Source organism: Rhineura floridana, chromosome 1 (genome assembly GCF_030035675.1).
Source record: "Rhineura floridana isolate rRhiFlo1 chromosome 1, rRhiFlo1.hap2, whole genome shotgun sequence".
Classification (NCBI taxonomy): Eukaryota; Metazoa; Chordata; class Lepidosauria; order Squamata; family Rhineuridae; genus Rhineura; species Rhineura floridana.
In genome coordinates this window covers 157315288-157336804 of record NC_084480.1, presented here as the reverse complement: position 1 = coordinate 157336804, position 21517 = coordinate 157315288, and the positions used below count along the sequence as shown (strand labels likewise).

The 21517-nt window shown below is 40.0% G+C and overlaps 1 protein-coding gene across 10 annotated transcripts in view; it reads left to right on the top strand.

Annotated features, from left to right (window-relative positions):
• The window catches only part of POSTN (periostin), an 87488-nt gene extending 72992 nt beyond the window's left edge, over nucleotides 1–14496 (top strand). For 2 of the 10 annotated variants that reach the window (XM_061639223.1, XM_061639183.1), the window contains 6 exons: nucleotides 271–360; nucleotides 1014–1094; nucleotides 1841–1921; nucleotides 8321–8407; nucleotides 10311–10352; nucleotides 12770–14496. In XM_061639223.1, coding sequence (XP_061495207.1) covers nucleotides 271–360; nucleotides 1014–1094; nucleotides 1841–1921; nucleotides 8321–8407; nucleotides 10311–10352; nucleotides 12770–12843 — 455 coding nt within the window. In that variant the 3' untranslated portion in view covers nucleotides 12844–14496. Of the gene's footprint in view, nucleotides 1–249; nucleotides 361–1013; nucleotides 1095–1840; nucleotides 1922–8320; nucleotides 8408–10310; nucleotides 10353–12769 lie in introns of all 10 variants that reach the window. The other 8 variants (XM_061639213.1, XM_061639163.1, XM_061639192.1 and 5 more) reach the window with 7 other exon arrangements.
• The last annotated feature ends 7021 nt before the right edge of the window (nucleotides 14497–21517 follow it).

Sequence of the window (21517 nt, the reverse complement as noted above, 5' to 3'; positions counted from 1 at the left end):
AAAACACACACACACACGATGTTCATAACTTGAGACTGTGAATATTTGGCCTTGGGAAAATTGACATGCCTGGAAATGCAAATTGCCTTGTTTGCACTTTTCTCAAGGGCTTGTCACATACACATAACAGTTGATTGAAAGCTTTGAATCTAACCATTTCTAACGCTCTTGGCCTGTTGGCTGCATAATTCACACACATCCAAAAGACATCAAAATAATCAAGTGAATTGACTTATATTTTGTCTCTAGCTTTTAAAAATATCTTTACAGAACCTATAATTAAAAAATACACGAAAATAATTGATGGTCATCCTGTGGAAGTGACTGAAAAACACGTGACTGAAGAAAGAATTATTCAAGGTAAACCATGTCAAGATATGACCAGTTTTAAAAATTCAAGCTTTATAATCAAAATTAAAAAAAGAAAAAGCATATGCACCGTTTTAAATATTTTGTTACAGAGTCCACTTCTGATTCTGGGCCATTTGAGGTAGTTACCAGAGACAGAACTAGCCTTTTTATAGAGTGACCATACAGCCTTAATTCTGTTCCTTTCTCATCTTTCAAAACTACTGTTCTGTAGATTTTCTTCATTGCCATCTCATGAGTCTCTTTATTTGTTGTTTGTTTATTACATAGTTGCTTACTGTATAGCATTCTCAAACCATATAACCAAATCCTGGTAAAGCTGCATAAAAATCAGCTTCTGAGAGGAATGTGGTAGTGGTAGAGTGTAGGCTGGATAATTATATCACTCCTGGCAACACATTTTCATGCACCTTCCAAATCCTCCCTATTCTCTGTGTTGGAATCTACGTGGCTGTCACATCAGCCACCAAGCCTACCACTCTCTTATACGTTTCACCAGACAAACCAAGGTTTTTATTGAGGCCTCGTTCCATGACTTTTTATTACTGTGATCATTAGTTTTAACTGGAAGATGTGGTTCCTGTTAGTAGTGAAAGAATAGGAAAGTATTTTAAATATATCTCAATGAAACTCTTTCACTTCAGGTCCTGAATTGAAATATACTCGAATCACTACAGGAGGTGGGGCAGATACTGAGGAAGCCGTCAAGAAATTGCTGGAAGAAGGTCAGTATTGTATATGTCAAAGGGGAAATATAGATTGAAATCTGGCAAAATCGAGGATTTATTTTCTGAGAATGATAAATAGTCATTATTTTAGTGGCTACATTTATATAAAAGGAATAGCCCTTGTACAATAGATCATACCCTGCAGAGTTGGGAAAGGGTTAGATCTGACCATATGAACATAGTAATGATATATGCAAGCTATAAGTAACTGGATTCAGATTTCCAAGAGTCATGGTGTTCAGAGATGTCTTAATGTACGTGTGCTATGGTGAATTTTGTGAATGGCAGAGATACTCATTTAACATTGACAGACACCTAAATATGATTGTCAGTTTTCATTTGTGAATGTCTGAAAAGTTGAGAAAATTTAGATGTTAGCGAAATTCATCTGGAATTGGCAAAATTGAATACTGACTTTTACATATTCTACTACCAGGTTTCATGGAAGGCATATTCAATATGTACTACAGGTTCCTCTTAGCTGTAATCTCTCTCGAATTCAATATGTACCCCATTAATATTTTAATTCTTGTTCAAGTGAAACAGCTAATATGTATTGTACATTAGGAACACACTGCAACCATTTACTTTCTTTTAATGAAAACAGCCAGATGTTTGGCATGACGGTTACCACTGCAATAGATGTATTGTGTAATTATGAAGTATGCTTGTCAAATGTGCTGCAACAATTTCTCAATGTCCCAGATAAATCAGTATCATGCCATAAACATGTATTCTGTCAGAGGTTACCAAGGTGACCAAATTCATTGAAGGTGATGGTCATTTACTTGAAGATGAAGAAATCAAAAGACTCCTCCAGGGAGGTTAGTGAGTGTGAGACAACTAACCATCATAATGAGCTCTGAGAGCTGATAAATTTATCTTTTTAACTTTTTAAAGACTGATTTAATTAAGCAAAACATATGGACAGAAAAGCCTTGCATATAAAGTATTAAACTTTGAGCATTCAGTTTACCTCCACACACACTGGAGAACAATAAAGGTTTGTGTCTGTGTATCTGTTCAGTCTTTAAAAAGTTTCAAATGAGCAATGAAGATTTATTTCTGATACTGATATCCTATGATAAATTTTGAATTTTAAGATACACCTCCAAAGTAAGTATGACATGTGGGAAAAGTCTAAATCTATTGCATTCTTCATTAAAAATGAATATTCATTGCTCACTAATTAACTCTCAAAAGCATGTTTAGCATTCTTCTTTTGAAATGACTGTAGGTTCTATGCAATAAAGCTGCATAATGACCTTCAAGAGTACATCATCTCACAGCATGCTTAGTAAAACAGATATCTTATAACTGTCTGTCATAGAAAGCTGCTATAATAAAATCACTGTATGTGGCTTTGTGCCCAATCCCAGCCATGCATATTGTAGGATGAGGATTTTATCACCATATGGTTGCCAGCATTGTCAGCCAATAGCATTTGAGAATAATGAACTGCCATATTGTATAATTAGAGTGCACTGTATTGCCAGGGATGGTGTTCGTCATCTTCTCTATTCACCTTAACAATCTGCTCTTCGTCAAGAAATAATCAGAAGAAAATGAAATGCAACTTTAAAAAAATGTCAAAGACATTTATCTTCATTCATAAATCAAAATGTTTTTGCTTGTTGTGTAGATTAGAACTATCTGGAATATATGAAGGAAAAAAGAATTCAAGTATTTTGGCAAAGTTAACTGTAACCCTGACTCCTAAACCTAAGCTACGTATTTTATTCATGTTCCAGTTGAAGTGAGACCACATCCGTTTTGCTTCTGTTATGATTGAGTGACATATTTGAAAGTCAACGGGCTGTTCATTGGATCAGATCTTGAAATCCCTGTATGACCAAATTCATCAGGAAAGCCTCTTCTGCACAAAAAGAACTCACAAAGAGTTGAGCAAATGTCCTCTTACAGCACAATCCTGACAATTTCAACTCAGAAATGTCCTACTAAATTCAGTGGGGTTTATTCTCAGAGAAGTGGTGTAGGATTGCAGCCTTAGCTTAGTAAAATAAGCTATTAACATATTCATTTTTTCTAAGAACCCTAACTGTAGAGAAATGAAATATTGAAAAGCATCAATTTTTGTAACATTCCACCATCCAAAAAGTAGATCCAAAGTAGTTTCACAACTGTGCATTTGCAATGAGTAGCTCCTCAGTCCTTTTAATTTCTAAATGATAAGTAGCCCTAGGCTGCAGGATGTAGATCTACTAGCAGGCAGGCATTTAAATTGAAGGCAGTAGCACTGCCTTCCATTTTAATAGAATTACCTAATAATTCAGTTTTTTTATTTATTAAAGTTATATCCCACCTTTTCTCCCAGGGTGGCAAACAAAAACACTAAAAGCACTCTAAAACATCCTAAACAGCTTTTAAAAATATTAAAAAGCAATTCCAGCACAGACACAGACTGGGATAAGGTCTCTTCTTAAAAGACTTGTTGAAGAGGAAGGTCTTCAGCAGGCTCCAAAAATATAACAGCGATGATGCCTGTCTAATATTTAAGGGCAGGGAATTCCAAAGGGGAGGTGCCACAACACTAAAGGTCTGCTTCCTAAGTTGTGTGGAACGGATCTCCTAATAAGATAGTATCTGCAGAAGACCTCACCTGTAGAGAGCAGGGGAATATGAACTTTCAGGTATCTTGGTCCCAAGATGCATAGGGCTTTGTACACCAAAACTAGAATCCTGAACTTAGCACTATATCTAGTGGGCAGCCAGTGCAATTCTTTCAGCAACCGGGTAATATGTTGGCAACAGTGAGCAGTTGCATCGCCGCATTTTGCACCAGCTGCAGCTTCCGGACCAACCTCAAGGACAGCCCTACATAAGCATATTACAGTAATCCAGCCTGCAAGTTATCAGTGCATGGACAACAGTGGCCAGGCTATCCTGGTCCAGAAATGGATGCAGCTGTCTTACCAGCCAAAGCTGGTAAAAGGCACTCGTAGCCACTGAGGTCACCTGGGCCTCTAGCAACAAAGATGGATCCAGGAGTACCCCCAGATTACAAACATGCTTTTTCAGAGGGAGTATGACCCCATCCAAACCAGGCAATTGATCCATTTTCCAAACATGGGAACCACCAACCCACAGCACCTCCATCTTGTTAGGATTCAGACTCAGTTTATTGGCCCTCATCCAATCCACCACTGAGTCCAGGCACTGGTCCAGGGCTTGCATGGCCTCTCCCAGTTCAGATGTTACAGAGAAATAGAGCTCAGTATCATCAGCGTTCTGTTGACACCGCACCCCAAATCTCCTGATGACTGCTCCCGAGGGCTTAATATAGATGTTAAACAGTATTGGGGACAAGATGGTACTTGTGACACCTCACAGGACAATTGCCAGGAAGCCAAAATACAATCACTGAATGCTATTCTTTGAAAACGACCTTAGAGATAGGATCAGAACTACTGTAGAACAGTGCCTGCGATACCCATCTCACCAGGTTGGCTCAGAAGGATACCATGGTCAAGGTCAGGCAGCAGTAGGGATGGAAAGATCTGTCTGTTTTGGTTCAATTCATTTCTCTACATTTCTACAATAATCTGTGAAAATCCTCATGAAAATTCTCCACCATTCTAGTGCAAATGTCTCCAAAGAAACACATTTTTGTAGGCAGTTTTGACAAAGGTACACATTTTTGCAAGCCATTTCTCATCATTTCATGCCTTTTTGCATGTTAATTTCACTCATGCATTCATTTTTATGCACACTTTCCCCTAATATATGCATTTTTGTAAATGTTGTTTAGTTGGCGAACTGCATCCCAGAATTCTAAAAATGAGGATTTCGAAGGATGGCTGTGTTTTGGTTCTCATATTGTTTCAGAAATTGTGAATTTGATAAATTCTGCTTGAAATGCGGACTGAATCGAAATTCTCACCCATCCCTAGGCCGCAGTAGGAAGTGAGTGGGAGGGGGGGCAGGTTGCTGAGAGAGGGTGCATGGGGAGAGGTACAGAGGTGAGCATCAGGCCACCCACCCCTTGCAGAAGCAGCTGTCTCAAAGAGGCTGTTGTCTTTGGGATATAGTAACATCAGGACTAGGCCCCGCTGAGGGTATATTCCATCTGCCTGAATGGCTGCAGCTGCCCAGGGCACTCCCCAAACCAGCCCTGCTGGGCCAAGCCATGGGTGGATCCAGGAAGTGATTAATGCTTTTCCTTGAAGGAGATGGTGGTGCGTCCCCTCCTTAAAAGGACCTCCCTGGACCCAGAGTGTTAAACAACTATTGCCCAGTGGCAAATAACACCATTTTGGACAAGGTGCTTGAGAAGGTAGTGGTGGTCCAGCTTGAAGCATGCTTGGAGAAGACTGATTGATTGGATCCATTCCAGTTTGGCTTCAGGCCTGGCCATGGTACTGAAACTGCCTTGGTTACCCTGGCTGATGACATTTGTTGGGAGAGAGATAGGGGGAATGAGACACTGCGTATTCTCCTTGATCTCTCAGTGGCTTTTGATACTGTTGACCGTGGTATCCTTCTGGAACGTCTCAAGGACATGGGGGGCACTGTGCTTCATTGGTTCTGCTTGTATCTCCAGAGCCACTTCCAAAAAGTAGCTATGGGAGGCTACTGTTCAGCACCATGGGAATTAACCTGTAGCGTTCTGCAGGGTTCCATCTTGTCCCCCATGCTGTTTAACATCTATATGAAGCCACTGGGAGCTGTCATTAGGAGACTTGGAGTGAGGTGCCATCAATATACAGATGACACCTATATCTACCTCTCTGTTCCATCTGAATCAGGAGAGGCAGTTGAGGTGTTGAATCAGTGCTTGGAGGCAGTGATGGACTGGATGTGGGCCAATAGATTGAGGCTGAATCCTGAAAAGAAAGAGGTGTTATGTGTCCAGAGTTCTCATGTTTAGGAGTTGGGAAGATGGGGTTGCTCTTTTCTTGAAGGAGCAGTCCACAGCCTGGGGGGGTACCCCTTGATCCAACACTGTCTATGGAGGTTCAGGTGGCCTCAGTGGTCAGGAGTGCCTTATTCCAGCTCAGCTGATTTGCCAGCTTTGCCCTCTTTTGGACAGAGCAGACTTGGCCACAGTACTCCATGTTCTAGTAACTTCCAGACTGGATTATTGCAATGTGTTCTACATGGGGCTGCCCTTGAAGATGACTTCCAACTGGTCCAAAATGCAGCTTCCAGATTACTGGCTGGGGTTCCCTTTAGAAGTCATATAACCCATTTTAAAACAGCTGCATTTGTTGTGAATTCGTTTCCAGCCAGTTAGTGTTTAAAGCTCTAAATGTCTTAGGTCCCAAATATCTGAAAGACCGCCTCCTTTCCTATAGGCCCTCTCAGGTGTTGAGATCAGCAGAGGGGGCTTTTTCGGTTGTTCTGCCACCCTTGGAAGTTTGGGGGAGTGGCCTGGGAGAGACCATTCTCTCTATGGCAGCCCCTAAGCTGTGGAACTCCCTCCCCACCAAGGTGCATCTGGCAACTTCATTGTACTTTTGGCAAATGCTAAAGACACACCTCTTTACCCTGGCCTTCAACACCTGAGATGTATATTTTTAGGATTCACCCTATTTTCTATGATGTTGTTTAGGTTGCTTTTAACTGTTTTTAATTATGTGTTTGATTAATTATGTTTTAATTATATGTTTTAAAACTGTTGTAACCCACCCTGGGACCTTTGGGTGAAGGACAGGTAATGAATTCTAATCATCATCGTCATGGTGGTGGTATCAATAGCTGCTGAGAGGTCAAGTAAGAATAATAGGGTCACACTCCCCTTGTTCTTCTCCTGATGGAGAAGGTGACCAAGGCCAATTCAGTCCCATAACCAGACTGAACCCAGATTGGAATGGGTCAAGATAATGTTTCATCCAAGGGTGCTTACAATTGCTGCACCACAATCCTCTCAATCACCTTCCCAGGAAGAGAGTATTTGAGACCGGGCAGTAGTTGTCACAAACCAATGGGTCTAGAGTGGGCTTTTTCAGGAGCAGTCAGATCCTTCAGGGTAGCTGGGATCTCTCCCTCCCACAAAGACACATTGAACACACCCTGGATCCACTCAGTCATACCCCCTCGGCAAACCTTCATTTACTTGATGTAGCGTCTTCAAACGTATGCTGTAATTTTAAAAAATAATAGTGCAATCATATACATATCTACTTAGAAGTAACTCCCATTGTTTTAATGGGGTTTACTCACAGGTACATGCATGCAAGATTGCAGGGTTTGAGGTGCATCCAGAAAACTCACCCCCCAACCTCAATTATTTGCTTCTGAATTAGGGTTTTTCTGAGACGCAAACCGTCTAATCTTCCAGAGTGTGCTAAATCAAATAAGTTATAAATCATTCATATAGATTAGCTGAGTAGTGGAGCACATGCTTTGAATGCTGAAAATCCCCAGCATCTCAGTTTAAAATCATCTCCAGTAATAGGGCTGATAAAAGGTCCCTGCCTGAGACCTGCAGAGACTCTGCCAGTCAGAATAGATAGTGGGCTACATGGACCAATGACCTATAAAGCAGTTTTATTTGTTCAGCCAGTGAGCCACAGAGCACTCACAGTAATCAGAGCCTCTGCCATGCTTCCTGAAATGCTGCAAAGTGATTCGCTGAATTCTTTTTTCCCCTTCTCCTTGCTATGGTGAAGTGGCAATTAGAAGCCTAATCCTTAACTCAACTATTTGTCTGGTTTATTTTTTCATTTTCTCACTTTGTCTCATCTCTTCCAGCCCTCCTTTACCATTAACTGCAATGAGAGACCAATACTTTTGAGACTTGTGGAGTACACACACAAATACAAGCAAACATATTGTTTGGGTGCTGCAGTAATTATGGCAATAGTTCACAGACATTTTGGACAGCACCCAGAGTTTTCCTTTTTCCAGTTCAGATTGGAACAAAATTCTTTCCTTGTCTAACGAAATACAAGATCTTTGCAAGTTGTGAGCTACACTGTTAAGATTATTGCAGTGTAAACGAACAAGAGTGCGCCCTTGTTGCATTTTGTGGAACATGCCAGGTGCTGAGGGAGTGCTTGGCTACCAGCCGTAGAACAGATGCTGCTGTGAAGTGTCACTTCTAGGAAAACATTTAGGAGTTTGCCCATGGCTTCCTGAATACAGCCATTTTATGCTGTCCACATTTTTTTTTTAAATGAAACATTTCAAATAAGGACCACTTTCTTGTCACAACGTCCAGTCACATCTTAACTGATGATTGTTTTTAATGCTTATCATAGCTGGAACTGAGTACACCAAGGTTACCAAAATAACTGAGGCAGAGCCACAGATTATCGAGACAGAAATAAAGAAAATTCATCTGGAAGGTTAGTTATACAGTAACGTGGAAACACTCCTACTTGAACAATTGTTGCCAGTGGATTATTTTGCATGGGGATGAGTTAGACCTAGAGAAGACAGAGTTTTTGATTTCCCCTCTATATTTTCTTACCCAGTTGCTTATGTAGCTTGTTAGCATGAAATGTCATCTGTATTCTGTTCACCAAATAAAACCAGCAGCGCTCTGTATATTTACAACTTACTGTAATAGTTTATTAGTCATTAACATGTTTTTTCTATTTCAATGACAAGTTCCAAGCACAATATATGGGTTGCTAAGTCTTTTTTATTTCCTCTTTTTTTATCTTAGAATGAGACTACAATATATGTGTCATCTACTAGAAGACAGACAGACAGACAGACAGATAGATAGATAGAGTTTGTTGATCAAAACCTGTACAGGATTTCTTCAAGACATATCGCATAACTAAATAAAATACTAAATGATTTTTTAAACCAGGTCTCACTTGCACCTTAGAACTACAGTACTGCAGTTCGATTGCTTTTGCAGAACACCCATTCAAATAAATATACAGATTTATTTCATAAATCCAAGCAAACTAAAAACATTGGAGCTAATATCCAGAATGGGTATGTGAAGAATGTGCAAACTTTCACAGTGTCTTCATATATTCATATACAGTTTTCAAAACAGCTTGTTGTTGTGTGCTAGTGGACATTTTTGACTGCATTTCCATTCATAAATTTGTAGCATTCTACTCCTACAGTACTTTGATGCTACAATGTATACAGTAATGCCTCACATTAACGTACTCAATGGGACCAGAGCGATTACGTAAACCGAAAATGTCCTTAAAGTGAAGCACTACCTTTTAAAACTTTTTTTACCTCTCCTTCATGCGGAGCCTCAAAGCCCCGCGCTAAAGCCTCTGCTGCTGCGCTGCCGCGCCTCTCAGCTGATCACAATCGCACCTCCCAGCTGATTTGCGGTGGCGCAATCACGTCTATTTCCACCCCCGTGCATTAAAGCCTCTGCTGCTGCGCTGCCACGTCTCCCAGCTGATTGCGCTCGCGCCTCCCAGCTGATTTGCGGTGGCGCGATTGCGTCTATTTCCACCCCCACGCGCTAAAGCCTCTGCTGCTGGCTGCGTTTCTGGAGAAATACAGGCATATGGAGCATGTATGTTATAGCGAGGCAACGTTAAGTGAAGCGACGTTAAGCGGAGTATGCCTGTATATTGCAAGAAGCAGATACTCACTCTTCTGTTTGCAGTAATTTTAAATTGCTGGCTATCATTTCATGGATCATATTTTCTTTTTCCAAATTATCATTATGTGCCCAGAGGGGGTTCTGTTTAAGAAATACAGTCAGCAGTCCCTTACATCAGGAGGCAAATCAATTTTATTTTCCATTTTTTTAAAAGTAAAAAAATCCCACTAGACATACTAGAGAGCTTTAGTGTGCTTAAAATAGCTCTTTGGATCTTTGCCTGTATCTTTAAAGACACACATTGGCCTAGATCTCATTGAGGTGGTAAATCTGTGTTTGGGTGGTACTATAGAATCCAAGTAGAGGTTGACATGACTGAATGCTCCTCAGGGGGTGGGGAATCCTGTGCATAGAAACTTAGCATATCAGGAACAAGACTAGGCCAGAGCTTTTCTGTCTGACATACTATTTTCCTGTGTGCAGGTAATAGCATTTTGTGGGCTGCAATCTTATCACTGAACGATGTTTGCAAATGACACAGCAAATGAAACACAGGAAATATGAAACATATGCTAAAAAGTTTTGATTATACCTCCAGTGGCCTAAACTGAAAAAAGTAATCAGTTAAAATCTTGACATTTCTGAAAATACATTACTACACTATTTCAAATGCTTATGATAAATGTAAGAGTGCAACACTTATTTCCTTTTTTTTTTAGAAACACCTGTAAGGAAAGTGCAACTATCCAGAAGGACACAAGGTATGAGGCAGACCATATCATCAGTAATATTTATTTATTATTTATTTAGGCATTTATATTGTGCTGAGTCAACTGTGTTTTCTGGGTGGTTCAACATTTAAAACCAATGAAGTATAATCAACAATACTAAAATACTCTGAACATGCTCTAACAATGCTTAATTGAAATTAATAAACATGTTGCAGTTTAAAACAGGCTGGGACAGTCTTCATGTACCTGCAACAGTTTTCATCTACAATTTAATTTACAGAGCTAGTAGTACTGAACATTTAGACAAAATTTCATGTATGAAAAGCTCTTCCAGCAAAATATAAACTTTGAATTTACTGGACTGAATATAGTATTCCAGTGAATGACACCATAATGTCTCAAGGGAGCTGTCTTGCCATAAATCTTTCTTCCTAGAGCTTCAACGTCTGACACAATTTTTTCGTAGCTCTGCTTGGCAGTGTCATTCATTCCCACATGGATGGGAAGAAAGAGATACCTGTCAGTGGGCTTTATGAGTGATGGCAACTCTTCTGCCACATCTCTAAATCATCCTCTGGGAAGAGAGTATACCTGGCGAGTCCACGGATCTTCTTGGCATACTTGTGTTTCAATCCAACACAGTAGGGAGTCTCCCACTACTGCTACTCTTCTCTTCTTGTTGTGGGGTTTCACTACCTCTGCTTGGCTGAGCTTCAGCCTCTCACTCACTGTTGTGTGGGGTCTTTCTTCCCCTGCAGGCTGTCCTCCAATCTCATCCTCAAGTGCCTGAAAGCAGTTCCATAGTTCCACCAGTGAAGGGTGACTTCTAGCTCTTCTGCTCCTGTCACCCTTTTCCATGGATTTTCCTTGACTTCGTTGTTCCTCTCCACAACTGTCTCCTTTTCTGCTTCAACATGCTGCTGTTCTTCCACCTCCTGTACTTCTCTTTGCTGCTGTTGTTCTAGCATTCTATATAAGAACTCTTCATCTTCTCTTATACTCTTCAGTATGGCCACCCGCCATTCCAGGGCCCTCGCTTTTTCTTCCAACAGCACCACCAGGTTGCACTTGTTGCATGTGTACACCACGTTGTTCTCAGGCAAGAAAACAAACATTGCACACACCTGGGTCACACACTCCTCCTGCCCGGTCTCTTAATGTTGGTTGACGGAATCTCATAGAGTAACGGATGGTCAGATCCTCTTATACCCAGTGGGCTCTGTCCCCTTCCTGAGCTGGGCTGGCCTCCTCCCCATTGGATGCCTTAGAGAGATCCACCCAATAGGCATGGGGGGAGAAATTTGATTCAGTTCACATGTAAAGCTGAATTTATAAAATCCACACTATCAGAAACAATATGAGAACTGAAACACAGCCATCCTTTAAACTTCTCACTTATCTGAATTTTGTATTGCAGTTCTCCAACCAAGCAAAGTTTACAAAAATGCATCTATACGGGGGAAGTGTGCACAAAATGAATATATAATCACATAGAACATGCATTATATTAGGATCAATTGCTTACAAAAATGGGTGCATTAATCAAAACTGCATACAAAAAGGTATTCAGAGAAATTCGCACCAAAAACTGAAGAATTTTCATGAGTATTTTTTTTTAAATCACAAATGGTAGAAATGTGGAGAACCAAATTTAAGATTAGAAAAATGAGATACTCGGAGAATTGAAATTGACAGTTCCCTGCTGCCAGCAGCATGAGAAATTGCTTGGCAGGCACCCCATCAAGATAAGCACCCGCAGGAATTTCCTGGTATGCAGCCAAAGGAAATAAACCTTCCCTTCCCACATATCAAAGGCTTGCCCATATTTGATGCTTCCTGTGGACACTCCTTATATGGCTCTTTCTGCTTGACAGGCACCTGTCGGGTTTGCTTTAAGTTGGATTCCTGCATTGAGCAGGGGGTTGGACTCAATGGCCTTATAGGCCCCTTCCAACTCTAGTATTCTATGATTCTACGGTGGATGTTTGTGACTATGACAGAGCCTCTAGTCTCCCAGTCTATTCTAATTAGTCTGCTTTTAGCCACCCCGTCTTGAAATCAGATGACATCATCCGTTCTTAATAAGCTTCTACTTATTACCAAGACATATGCCTATATCACATAAAAGCATATTAAATAGTTTCAGACCCTTAAAATAGGCTATAGATAGGGTATTAAAAGGAACAATTGCTGGATTGCACATATCTGAAGATAATGCAATTCCATTTGACAGGAGCACAGGGTTCTGAATTCCATACTTGCCTCTTAAAGCAGGGAGGAAACATCATTTGCAGGAAACGTAGCCCTTCCCTCACAACTAGATATTGAGGGAAGAGTTCTAGACTAAACGTCCCCCTTATTCATTTGATAGTTTTCTATGTATGGGGGTGGGGATGCCCCATTAGTTTACCTTTATAACATTTTTTTCTTTTTCTTTTTCTGGTTAGCAGGATCACCACGGAGAAGAACAAGGCTTGTCCGTCTTGCTGCAAAAAGACAGAATCCACAGAAAGAGAACTAAATCTTTGAGGAAAAGGTTGATAAAGGGAAAAAGCCACAAGGGAAAAAAATTACCAAATCACTTGTTCTCATCAATAATTGGGCATATAGCATCCACTATCCATGAAAGCACGTGGGAGTACAGGTGGTAGGAAGCTAAAATATGCCTGTGGGCGATAAGATCCTAATGAGCAGGAATTAACTCAAAATGTATCACTTATCTATGAATAAGAACTATATAACTTAAATTAATTCCATCTGCAATTAAATAAAATTTCAACTGACAAAATCTAAATGAGTGTAAGCTATGTAAATGAAGCACCTTTAGATCAGCAAAACCGTGCAATTTCAGGATTATGCCATTTTGATGTGTTATTAAATGTTATTGTGACACTGATGTTACCTTCAAATTCATAATAAACTTTAAGCAATGACATAGGATCGTCATTTTCATCACTCCATAAAACGTTTGCTAGTGAATTTGATATTTCTGTGCTGTACTCTGCAAAAATACCCATCTCACAAATGGGAGGGTTCAGGAATGTTGTTGGGTTCATTCCATGCTGTCTAAGGTTCCAAACTAAAATATACTTGCAGTAAACACATAAGCTTCCATCCAGAGATTCTTGTATGGAGCAGCAGACAGTACATTACAAACTGCTACACACAGGGAGATCCCTCTCAAACAGCAGCACTATTCACCTATTAGAGGAGTAAAAGTTGGGGGGAAGTTGCCTGGATTCAGACTCCCCATATTTTCAACATGTGCATGTGGGGATTTTGAATGTGGGTTCTTTATTTTTGTAAATTCTTTCCTTCTTGTACAATGTAGAATGATCATCTGTGCACAAAAACTTGTTTATGGGTTACAGTTAATGAATCAGGCTGATTTGCTTAGAAGTAAGAAATGCTTCTCATTTTAAATGTTATATATTGATACCAGAGTATAAGATATATGTACCTTCCATCAGTTGATAATGGTATACTGCATTCTAGAAGTGGGGACCAGAACCTTTCTTGACTTACAGGATTCAGTGGCTCTTACTCATAGGTAAGTGGGGTTAGGATTGCAGCACTGTATGTATTTTACTGAGGAAAATAGTTATTTATATGTATGTTCCCCATTCTTAACTGAAGCAACATTCATGCATTTTGTACTTGGGTATATTTGTAGCTGAGTACAGAATGGGAAATGTCCCTTAATTATATTGATTTAACAGAACTAGGTTTTAAGCATGCTTATAGTTGATGCCACTTCCCCCTGGTTGAAACTAAACCTAAGCTTCTGCAGACTGATCTGCAGGTAGCTGATCTTTGAATTGAAAAAAAGGTTTTAATTCAAAAAAGGTGTGGGACTAAATCAATTTACATCCAAGAATTTTGGTTTAATGGATTTGATTCTCAGGCTGAAGTCAGCTGCTTTAAGGAATGTGTGTTATTTGCTGTTGAAATAAACATAAGCTCCATTAAGTATAAAAAACGTATGTAAGCCCTGGTGAATTCAATGGGTCTTATTCATGAGCCATTGTATTGAGTAACCCACATTAATCTAAAAATTAAAAATAAATATTTGCTACTATAGCGTTTATGTACAGAAGGCAATCATAAGATTTATGAAAAATGAGCCTTTAACAATCCTGCTTTGAATAACTGAATTTTTAAAACAATCAAGGAAATGCATGCAAAAAGTTCATTTTCAGTAAGAAATATAACAATTTGGACTTGGTTTGGAAGCCTTTGTATAAAACAAAGTTCACTAATTTGACGTGGGCGTGTTTGTAATTTGTCATTTTTATAACTAATTTATTTGCTTCTTCTGCCATACTTGTATGTCAACTATGCAAGAATCCTTGTGAATGGAATAACAATTTCATCAAGGAATTGGAATATAGGAATAATTCTGCAGTGTTTTGTAAAAAGAATTACAGGGAGTGCCTTTATATTGTTGCTTGAAACACATATTCATTAAACAAATTTGGCTGAATTATTATGCCTCTGAAAGTTCAAATGGAATTATAAAATGTGTGTGGGACAGGAAGTGTGTGGCTTTGAGACTTTGGGGATTTTTTAAAAATTGCTAGTTGCTCTCCTTAGGAGGGCTGTACCCCAGTAACCCTATGCAGAACCTCCACTGGTTGCACCTGCAGCTTGGCCTTTGCAGTGCTATCACTCAGCCTGTTTCTGTCCTTCGTTCACAGTTGTGCCATTCTCTCACAGTAGACATTAGATACAAGAATAGGAAGTACAAAAGAGACCAGTTTCTTCATTTGGTTGCCACTACCCTCCAGCATTTCTCTGAAAACCTCCACCCATCTCTAATCTATATTCTGTTCCTTGGAGGCAATCTCTTCCTCTGTTTATTGTAAAACACAGTAGTCCTCATTAGGGACAAAATTTTGTCGATTTCTGTCCTGATGTGTGTTTGTTAAAAAAAAAGGTCTTTCTCCCATTTTGTTCATGTTTCTTCCAATGGCAGGTCTTTACATAATGTTGCGTGCCTCCCCAATCTCTGAGCGGTAAGATTTCTGGGGTCCTTGCACTCATCCAGGGTTTGGTTTTCTTTAGGAAGAAGATCAGTGGAGACTGCAGTGTCTTTATGAAATATGGTTTATTCATTTACACACATTCCAACCTGAGCTTAGGATGGAGGGGTTCAAGGCATCAGCAGTCCAATATCCAGTTTTTCCATCTGGGTTGCAGGAGACATCCTAAAGCCATGGTGCAGAGGGATAGCCTCTCTGCCTACCTCCAGCCCCAGCCATTCTCTAGACACTTCTAAAAAACACTCTAAGCACAAACTTCTGCTAGCTGCCAGGAGGGGTGGGAAGGCTCTCCTGAAGAGTTTCAATGACAAAAGGGTCTTCCTGGCCCATTCACCAGTTGCTGGGCAACTGATAGACCCATTCTCTTACCTGGCCACTCTATTAGCTTAACAAAGGAGAGACCCATCTGACCAGCAGAGCGAGTTCCTCATTCCAAAGCACAGGATTCCAAATCAGAGACTGGAAAGGGGACCCACAGGGATCATCTATTCCAATCCCCATGCTCATAACAATAATTAGTAATGAATGTCTTCTTTTCATATTTTTTATTGTGTTTTAAAAGATGTCACCAAAAGAACTGTACACAGTATTCCAAATCCGTCCGCCCCACATATTTGTATAACAATATTATGGTATTGGTAGTTTTATTTGAATACCTTTCCTAATGATCTCTAGCATGGAATTTGCCTTTTTCACAGCTGCTGTACATTGGGTCAACATCTTCATCAAGCTAGTCACTACAACCCCAGGGTTTCGCTCCTGGCCAGTCACTGCCAGTTCAGACCCCATGAGCATATATCTGAAATTAAGATTTTTTGACTCCTTTTGGAGTTCTTCCAAATCTGTTTTCCTTTCTTCCCTGAACAATTTAGTATCATCAGCAAACTTAGCCACTTCACTTCTCACCCTTGTTGTTGTTGTTATATGTCTTCAAGTCGACCACGACCCATGGCGACCCTATGAATCTTTTTTGGATATATTCATAGGGTTTTCATGGTAAGAGGTATTCAGAGGCTACTCAATCTTAACCCTAGATTATTTATGATCTAGGGTCAAAAAGCACAGGTCCCAATATTGATCTTTGGGGGACTCTACTTTCTACAGCCCTCCACTGGGAGAACTACCCATTTATTCCTACTCTCTGCTTCCTGCTGCTTAACCAGTTCCTGATACGCAAGAGGATCTCTCCTTTTATTCCATGGCTGCTAAGCTTACTTAGGAGTCTTTGCTGAGATACCTTGTCAAAAACTTTTTGAAAGCCCAAGTACACTATGTCCACTTGGATCACCTCTATATTTATGCTTGTTGACACTCTCAAAAAACTCTTATAGGTTAGTGAGACAAGAGCTACCCTTTCAGAAGCCATGCTGGCTCTGCTTCAGCAAGGCTTGTTCTTCTATATTCTTGGTTATTTTATCTTTAATAATGCTTCCCACCAGTTCTCTGGGACAGATGTGAAGCTAACTGGACTGTAATTTCTGGAGCCCCCCCCAATCACTTTTTAAAGATTGGCATTAAACTGGCAACTTTCCAGTCCTCAGGTATGGAATCAAATCTGAGGGATAAGTTCCATATTTTTGTTACATCACCAATCTCACATTTGAGTGCTCACATTTGAAACTCTGCGATGGGTGCCATCTGGTCCTGGTGGTTTGTTCATTTTTATTTTGTCTATTAAGCCTAGAAATTCATCTATCATCACCATGATTTCATTTTCATGTATTATTCATTTATTAAATGTATATCATGCCCTGAAGCCCAGGGTGGCAAACAAAGTACAAATTTTTTAAAAAAATCCATAAAACATATTAAAAACATCATTAAAACAAAACTTCTTAAAAACAAAAAAAATCTTTTAGAAGTCTTTTTAGAAACATATTTTAAAACATCTTCAAAAACAATTATTCACAGGGCTGAATGTTTGTATCTCTAAAGAGTCCACCTGTTCAACTTAGCTAGGGAAAGCCAATCAGAATGAGACTGTTTCCTTGATACAGCTGAGGGGAAGCTAGTGAAAGCTTCTACTTCAAGAAAGGGGAGGAGGGTTTAGTAGAGAAATATAAATTTTGTACTTTTCTAACCAACACTCAGGTTGAAGTTTACTGATAGTTAACCTAAAAAGTTATCAAATTACTAAATATATTAACATATAACTATATTATCTTTCTAAAAGCAAGAACATATGTCCACTGTCCCCTTAGCTGACTTGTCTTTCAGAGTGTAAGCTTCTGAGGGCAGGGGTCTGTCTCTTTCTGGAAAATTGTAAAATGCCCTACATTGATGGCATGGTACAAATAATATGCCTAATAATTATTAAATTCTCAGAAAAGGAATTATGATAACCCTAAAAAGGGATTTAAATGAAACACATGACAACAGATTTATGCTAAGTTAAGTTGCACATTGTGGTGTTTATGTTGGTCACATGAACTATTGCAGGTAACATTTCATCACATTTTCTTAATGCTAACAAACTTAAAGAAGAGAATAAAGTTAAAACATACAGATTTCTCTTTCTGTTTATTGGCGGGGGGAGGAAGTATGTGTCTTTATGACCAACATAACACACTCAACCAATGTAAGTTTTAATGTCTTAATCTAATCTGATTCTATCCCAACATTAAAATCCTTCTCAGTAAACCAAATGAGAAAGCAAATCTAGGGCTGTGCACAGACACACACACACCCATCCACCCCGTGGCATTAGGCCAACCCACCGTGGGTCAGCCCAGGGATCACCCATCCTGGCTTGGAGTCACTCTCAAATACGTTTGGGGACAAGCATCATGTTTAATTAGGTTTTTTTTAAAAAAAACGTAATTAAAAGTCGGGCAGGGAAGAGGAGGGAAAGGACATTGCAGATCTTCCTGCCTCCTAACCAAGAGTGGGATCAATTTCCTACAGGAAAATCCTTTGGGAAACATCATCGCACAGGAGGGAGCGATCATGAGGGATGCTGTTTTGCAAAGTCCCTTACAAAACAGCATGCACACCCCTAGAGGATTGCTGCCTCTGCGCATTAGGCAGGAAGGACAGCCACGGCCGCCTTGTCTTCCTGATTGATGCTTCACCCCCTGACAGCCCTGGAGCACTCTGGGTTGTCGAATCTGACCCACAGTAATCTGTGGCTGTCAGAATCTGACTCAGCGAAGGCCCAAAGTCTGAATGGGCCCAATTTACAGCCCTAAGTAAAACTATAAGTACAATAAAGGCTCATTGACCTACTCTCTTTTTTTTTTGACAGAAGATTTTTTTTAAAATACAGAAATTACTGGTTATTTTGCACGCCATGCTTCTGGTTGTTTTACTCATGTGTACAATGCCATTCAGAAAGCCAGTGTGGCATAGTGGTTAGAGTGTTGGACTACGACCTGGGCGACCAGGGTTCGAATCTCCACACAGCCATGAAGCTCACTGGGTAACCTTGGGCCTCTCAACCTCAGAGGATAGCAATGGTAAACTGTGATGTTCCTGTATTAATGTAAATATGGTAAGTGCTGTTTGTATAGAAGATATATGGTAAGTGGAGTGAAAGAGGAGGGAGGAGTAGATGAGCAGTAGAATGCTGGATGATTGGCTGAGCGTTTGAATGGGTGGGAGTATAGATGGAAGAATGACAGTTGAATCAGGGTGGCTGTTAGTCGGTGGCTGTTAGTCGGTGGATGTTAGGAGAGTGTGGAGAAAGAGGGAATTGGAGTTCTAGTTAATAATAAGACAAGTATCACAGGAATAGATGAAACCATATGCTTATGTACCATTATAAAAGTTATCTTGCTATTTCTGATATTTAATAAATACTATTTTGGTTTACCGAAGGCCTGATCCTTGGCTGGGGTTTTCACAGACCAGAAGGGAGGGCAAGGTAATTACCAAGGCTGAAGAGAAACAGTAACGAATGGTGGCAGCGGTGAAGAGAAGAATAATATCATTACAAGTATCCAGCGCAACCCAGAGTATATGAGTTATCTATATAGATACAAAGGGGTTGGGAACAGCATAAGCACGGAGTCACAAAAGTAACCAGATAGAGAGAGGCTCAGGCAAAGTCTCTGGGAACATTGGTTATAGGACATGACTGGTGGTGCTGCCTAGCAGAGGGATCTAGTGAGATCTGTGCTAAAGCGGAGAGAGAAACCATAAAAAGGACAGTCCGGACTGGTGAAGTCCCTGGTGGTGCCTAGTGAAAGGTAGTAGCCACAAGCAGGTAGGAACCTGACAGGGAGAGCCAGGGAAGGGCATCACATAACCCCCCTCTGAATACTGCCTACCATGAAAACCCTATTCATTGGGTCGCCCATAAGTCGGAATTGACTTGAAGGCAGTCCATAGGGAATAGGGGAAATACCATTCTGAAAAACTATTTTAAAAACTATTTTCCCATAAAATTGAGTATGATACAAGATAACAGGTCTGGGCAGATAGCCAATGTGTTGTGTGAATTGTCAATATGAAGTAAGAGGAAATCCTTATATGGTGAAGTTAAGCTGACTAGTTGAGAAAGAAAAACTCACCAGGAGAGTCTGATGAGAAGTAGCAAGAAGCATATAAGCCCATGGGAACATGCCTTCCCTTTGAAAATAAAAAATTATAAAAGGCCAGATTTTATAGCACTCAGGATTCCTCAGCTATGCTAGAGTGGGGGGGGGGGTCGAAGACAGCATGGTTCGAACAAGTTCTTGCAAGAATGAAATTGCAACGGCAAAGGTCAGATGCTTCAAAACATTGCCAAAGAAGCCATTCTCAAAGTAGCAATATTTCCTTTCTGCTGTGTACCTGGAAACTGAGAACAAAACAATTGTGGATTTGCTCATCTCTGTGCAGCTCTCCTCTTCTGCGTCAAGTGTCATGCATCAAAATTAGACACACTTTGTGGTCAAACATAAGATAATGGCTGCCTCCATTAGAAACTACTGCTAGAAGCAGCTGTATCGTATGGCTTTATGGTAAAGCTCATGTCATTGTTAAATATTCACTAAACCTGCATTGTAGATTGCAACACTCTAGATCAGGCTGGGCTGACTTTGGGGTTTTAGTAATGACCTTTTTTTTTAAAACAAAATCTCAAGATCCACCCACCAGAGCCAGCCACAAAACATATATACTGAGAATTAAGTAATTCTTAGCCCAGGAATTTGCTTTAAGTTCCAGAATTAAATTGAGCTCACTGTCCTTCCACACAAAAATCCACTCCTAAGTACAAAGCCCAGCTTTCTTCTTCTTTTCAGCAGTGTAATGGTTGGGGAGGGGAGTAGTTTTCAATGTTAAACTCCTAAGAGTTTGAAACCCTCACTGAACTTCTGCAAGTCACCCTTGCATCTTGATCTACTTTCTCCCCACCTTGCATCTAAAGTGCTATCCAAAAGCTAAACATTATGACATAGATCATAAAAAGTGATTATATTGATGATCACTTTTTGATACCGAGCTACAAACATGTCCACTGAAAAGCCATAAAAACCACAGCCCAGAGCTTTCCTGTTTCCCCTATAGCAGGAAAGGCTTTCCGGGGGATGCAGTGTATTACAATGGAGGCAGCAGGCTGGAAAGTCCATCTGCTTAAATAACTTTCCCCACAGTTATATTTTGAGCGCAGTTCTGTAATAAAAGACATGATATCCTCAAGAAGGAGTCAGGTGTACCATGTTGGAAGAATCATTTCAAATACTCTTTTAAGCAGCCTGTTGTTGTTGTTGCAGCCCCCTCCTCTTCAAAATATTTTCATGTATAAACATTCAATATATTTAGGTCTGCATTTACACAGGTTTATCTATGAGTAAGTCCCATTGAACTCTATAGGGCTTACATATGAGTAGACATGTATGGGATTGTGCCATGAAATGCCTGCGTTAGGGAAAATGATATATACTATAAGTATAACAGATGTGAAAATTGCAATATTTTAATAGCTATAGTTATGATAGTTACAGAAGATGGTATTTTTATTTTAAAAGTTGGTGTTTTAGTTTTAAACACTTAAGACACTGCAGGAAAAATGAAAAAAGTAAAACTACATTCCCCTTTCTGCCATAGCTCTTTCTACTGAATGTAATCCTTGATAGGAAACCGTTTAGGAAGTATAGCAGATCCAGCATGCTTGCTGCCATTAAAAGAGAATTGCTTCAACGGTGCATTTAATATGTGTTGTTGAAGCCA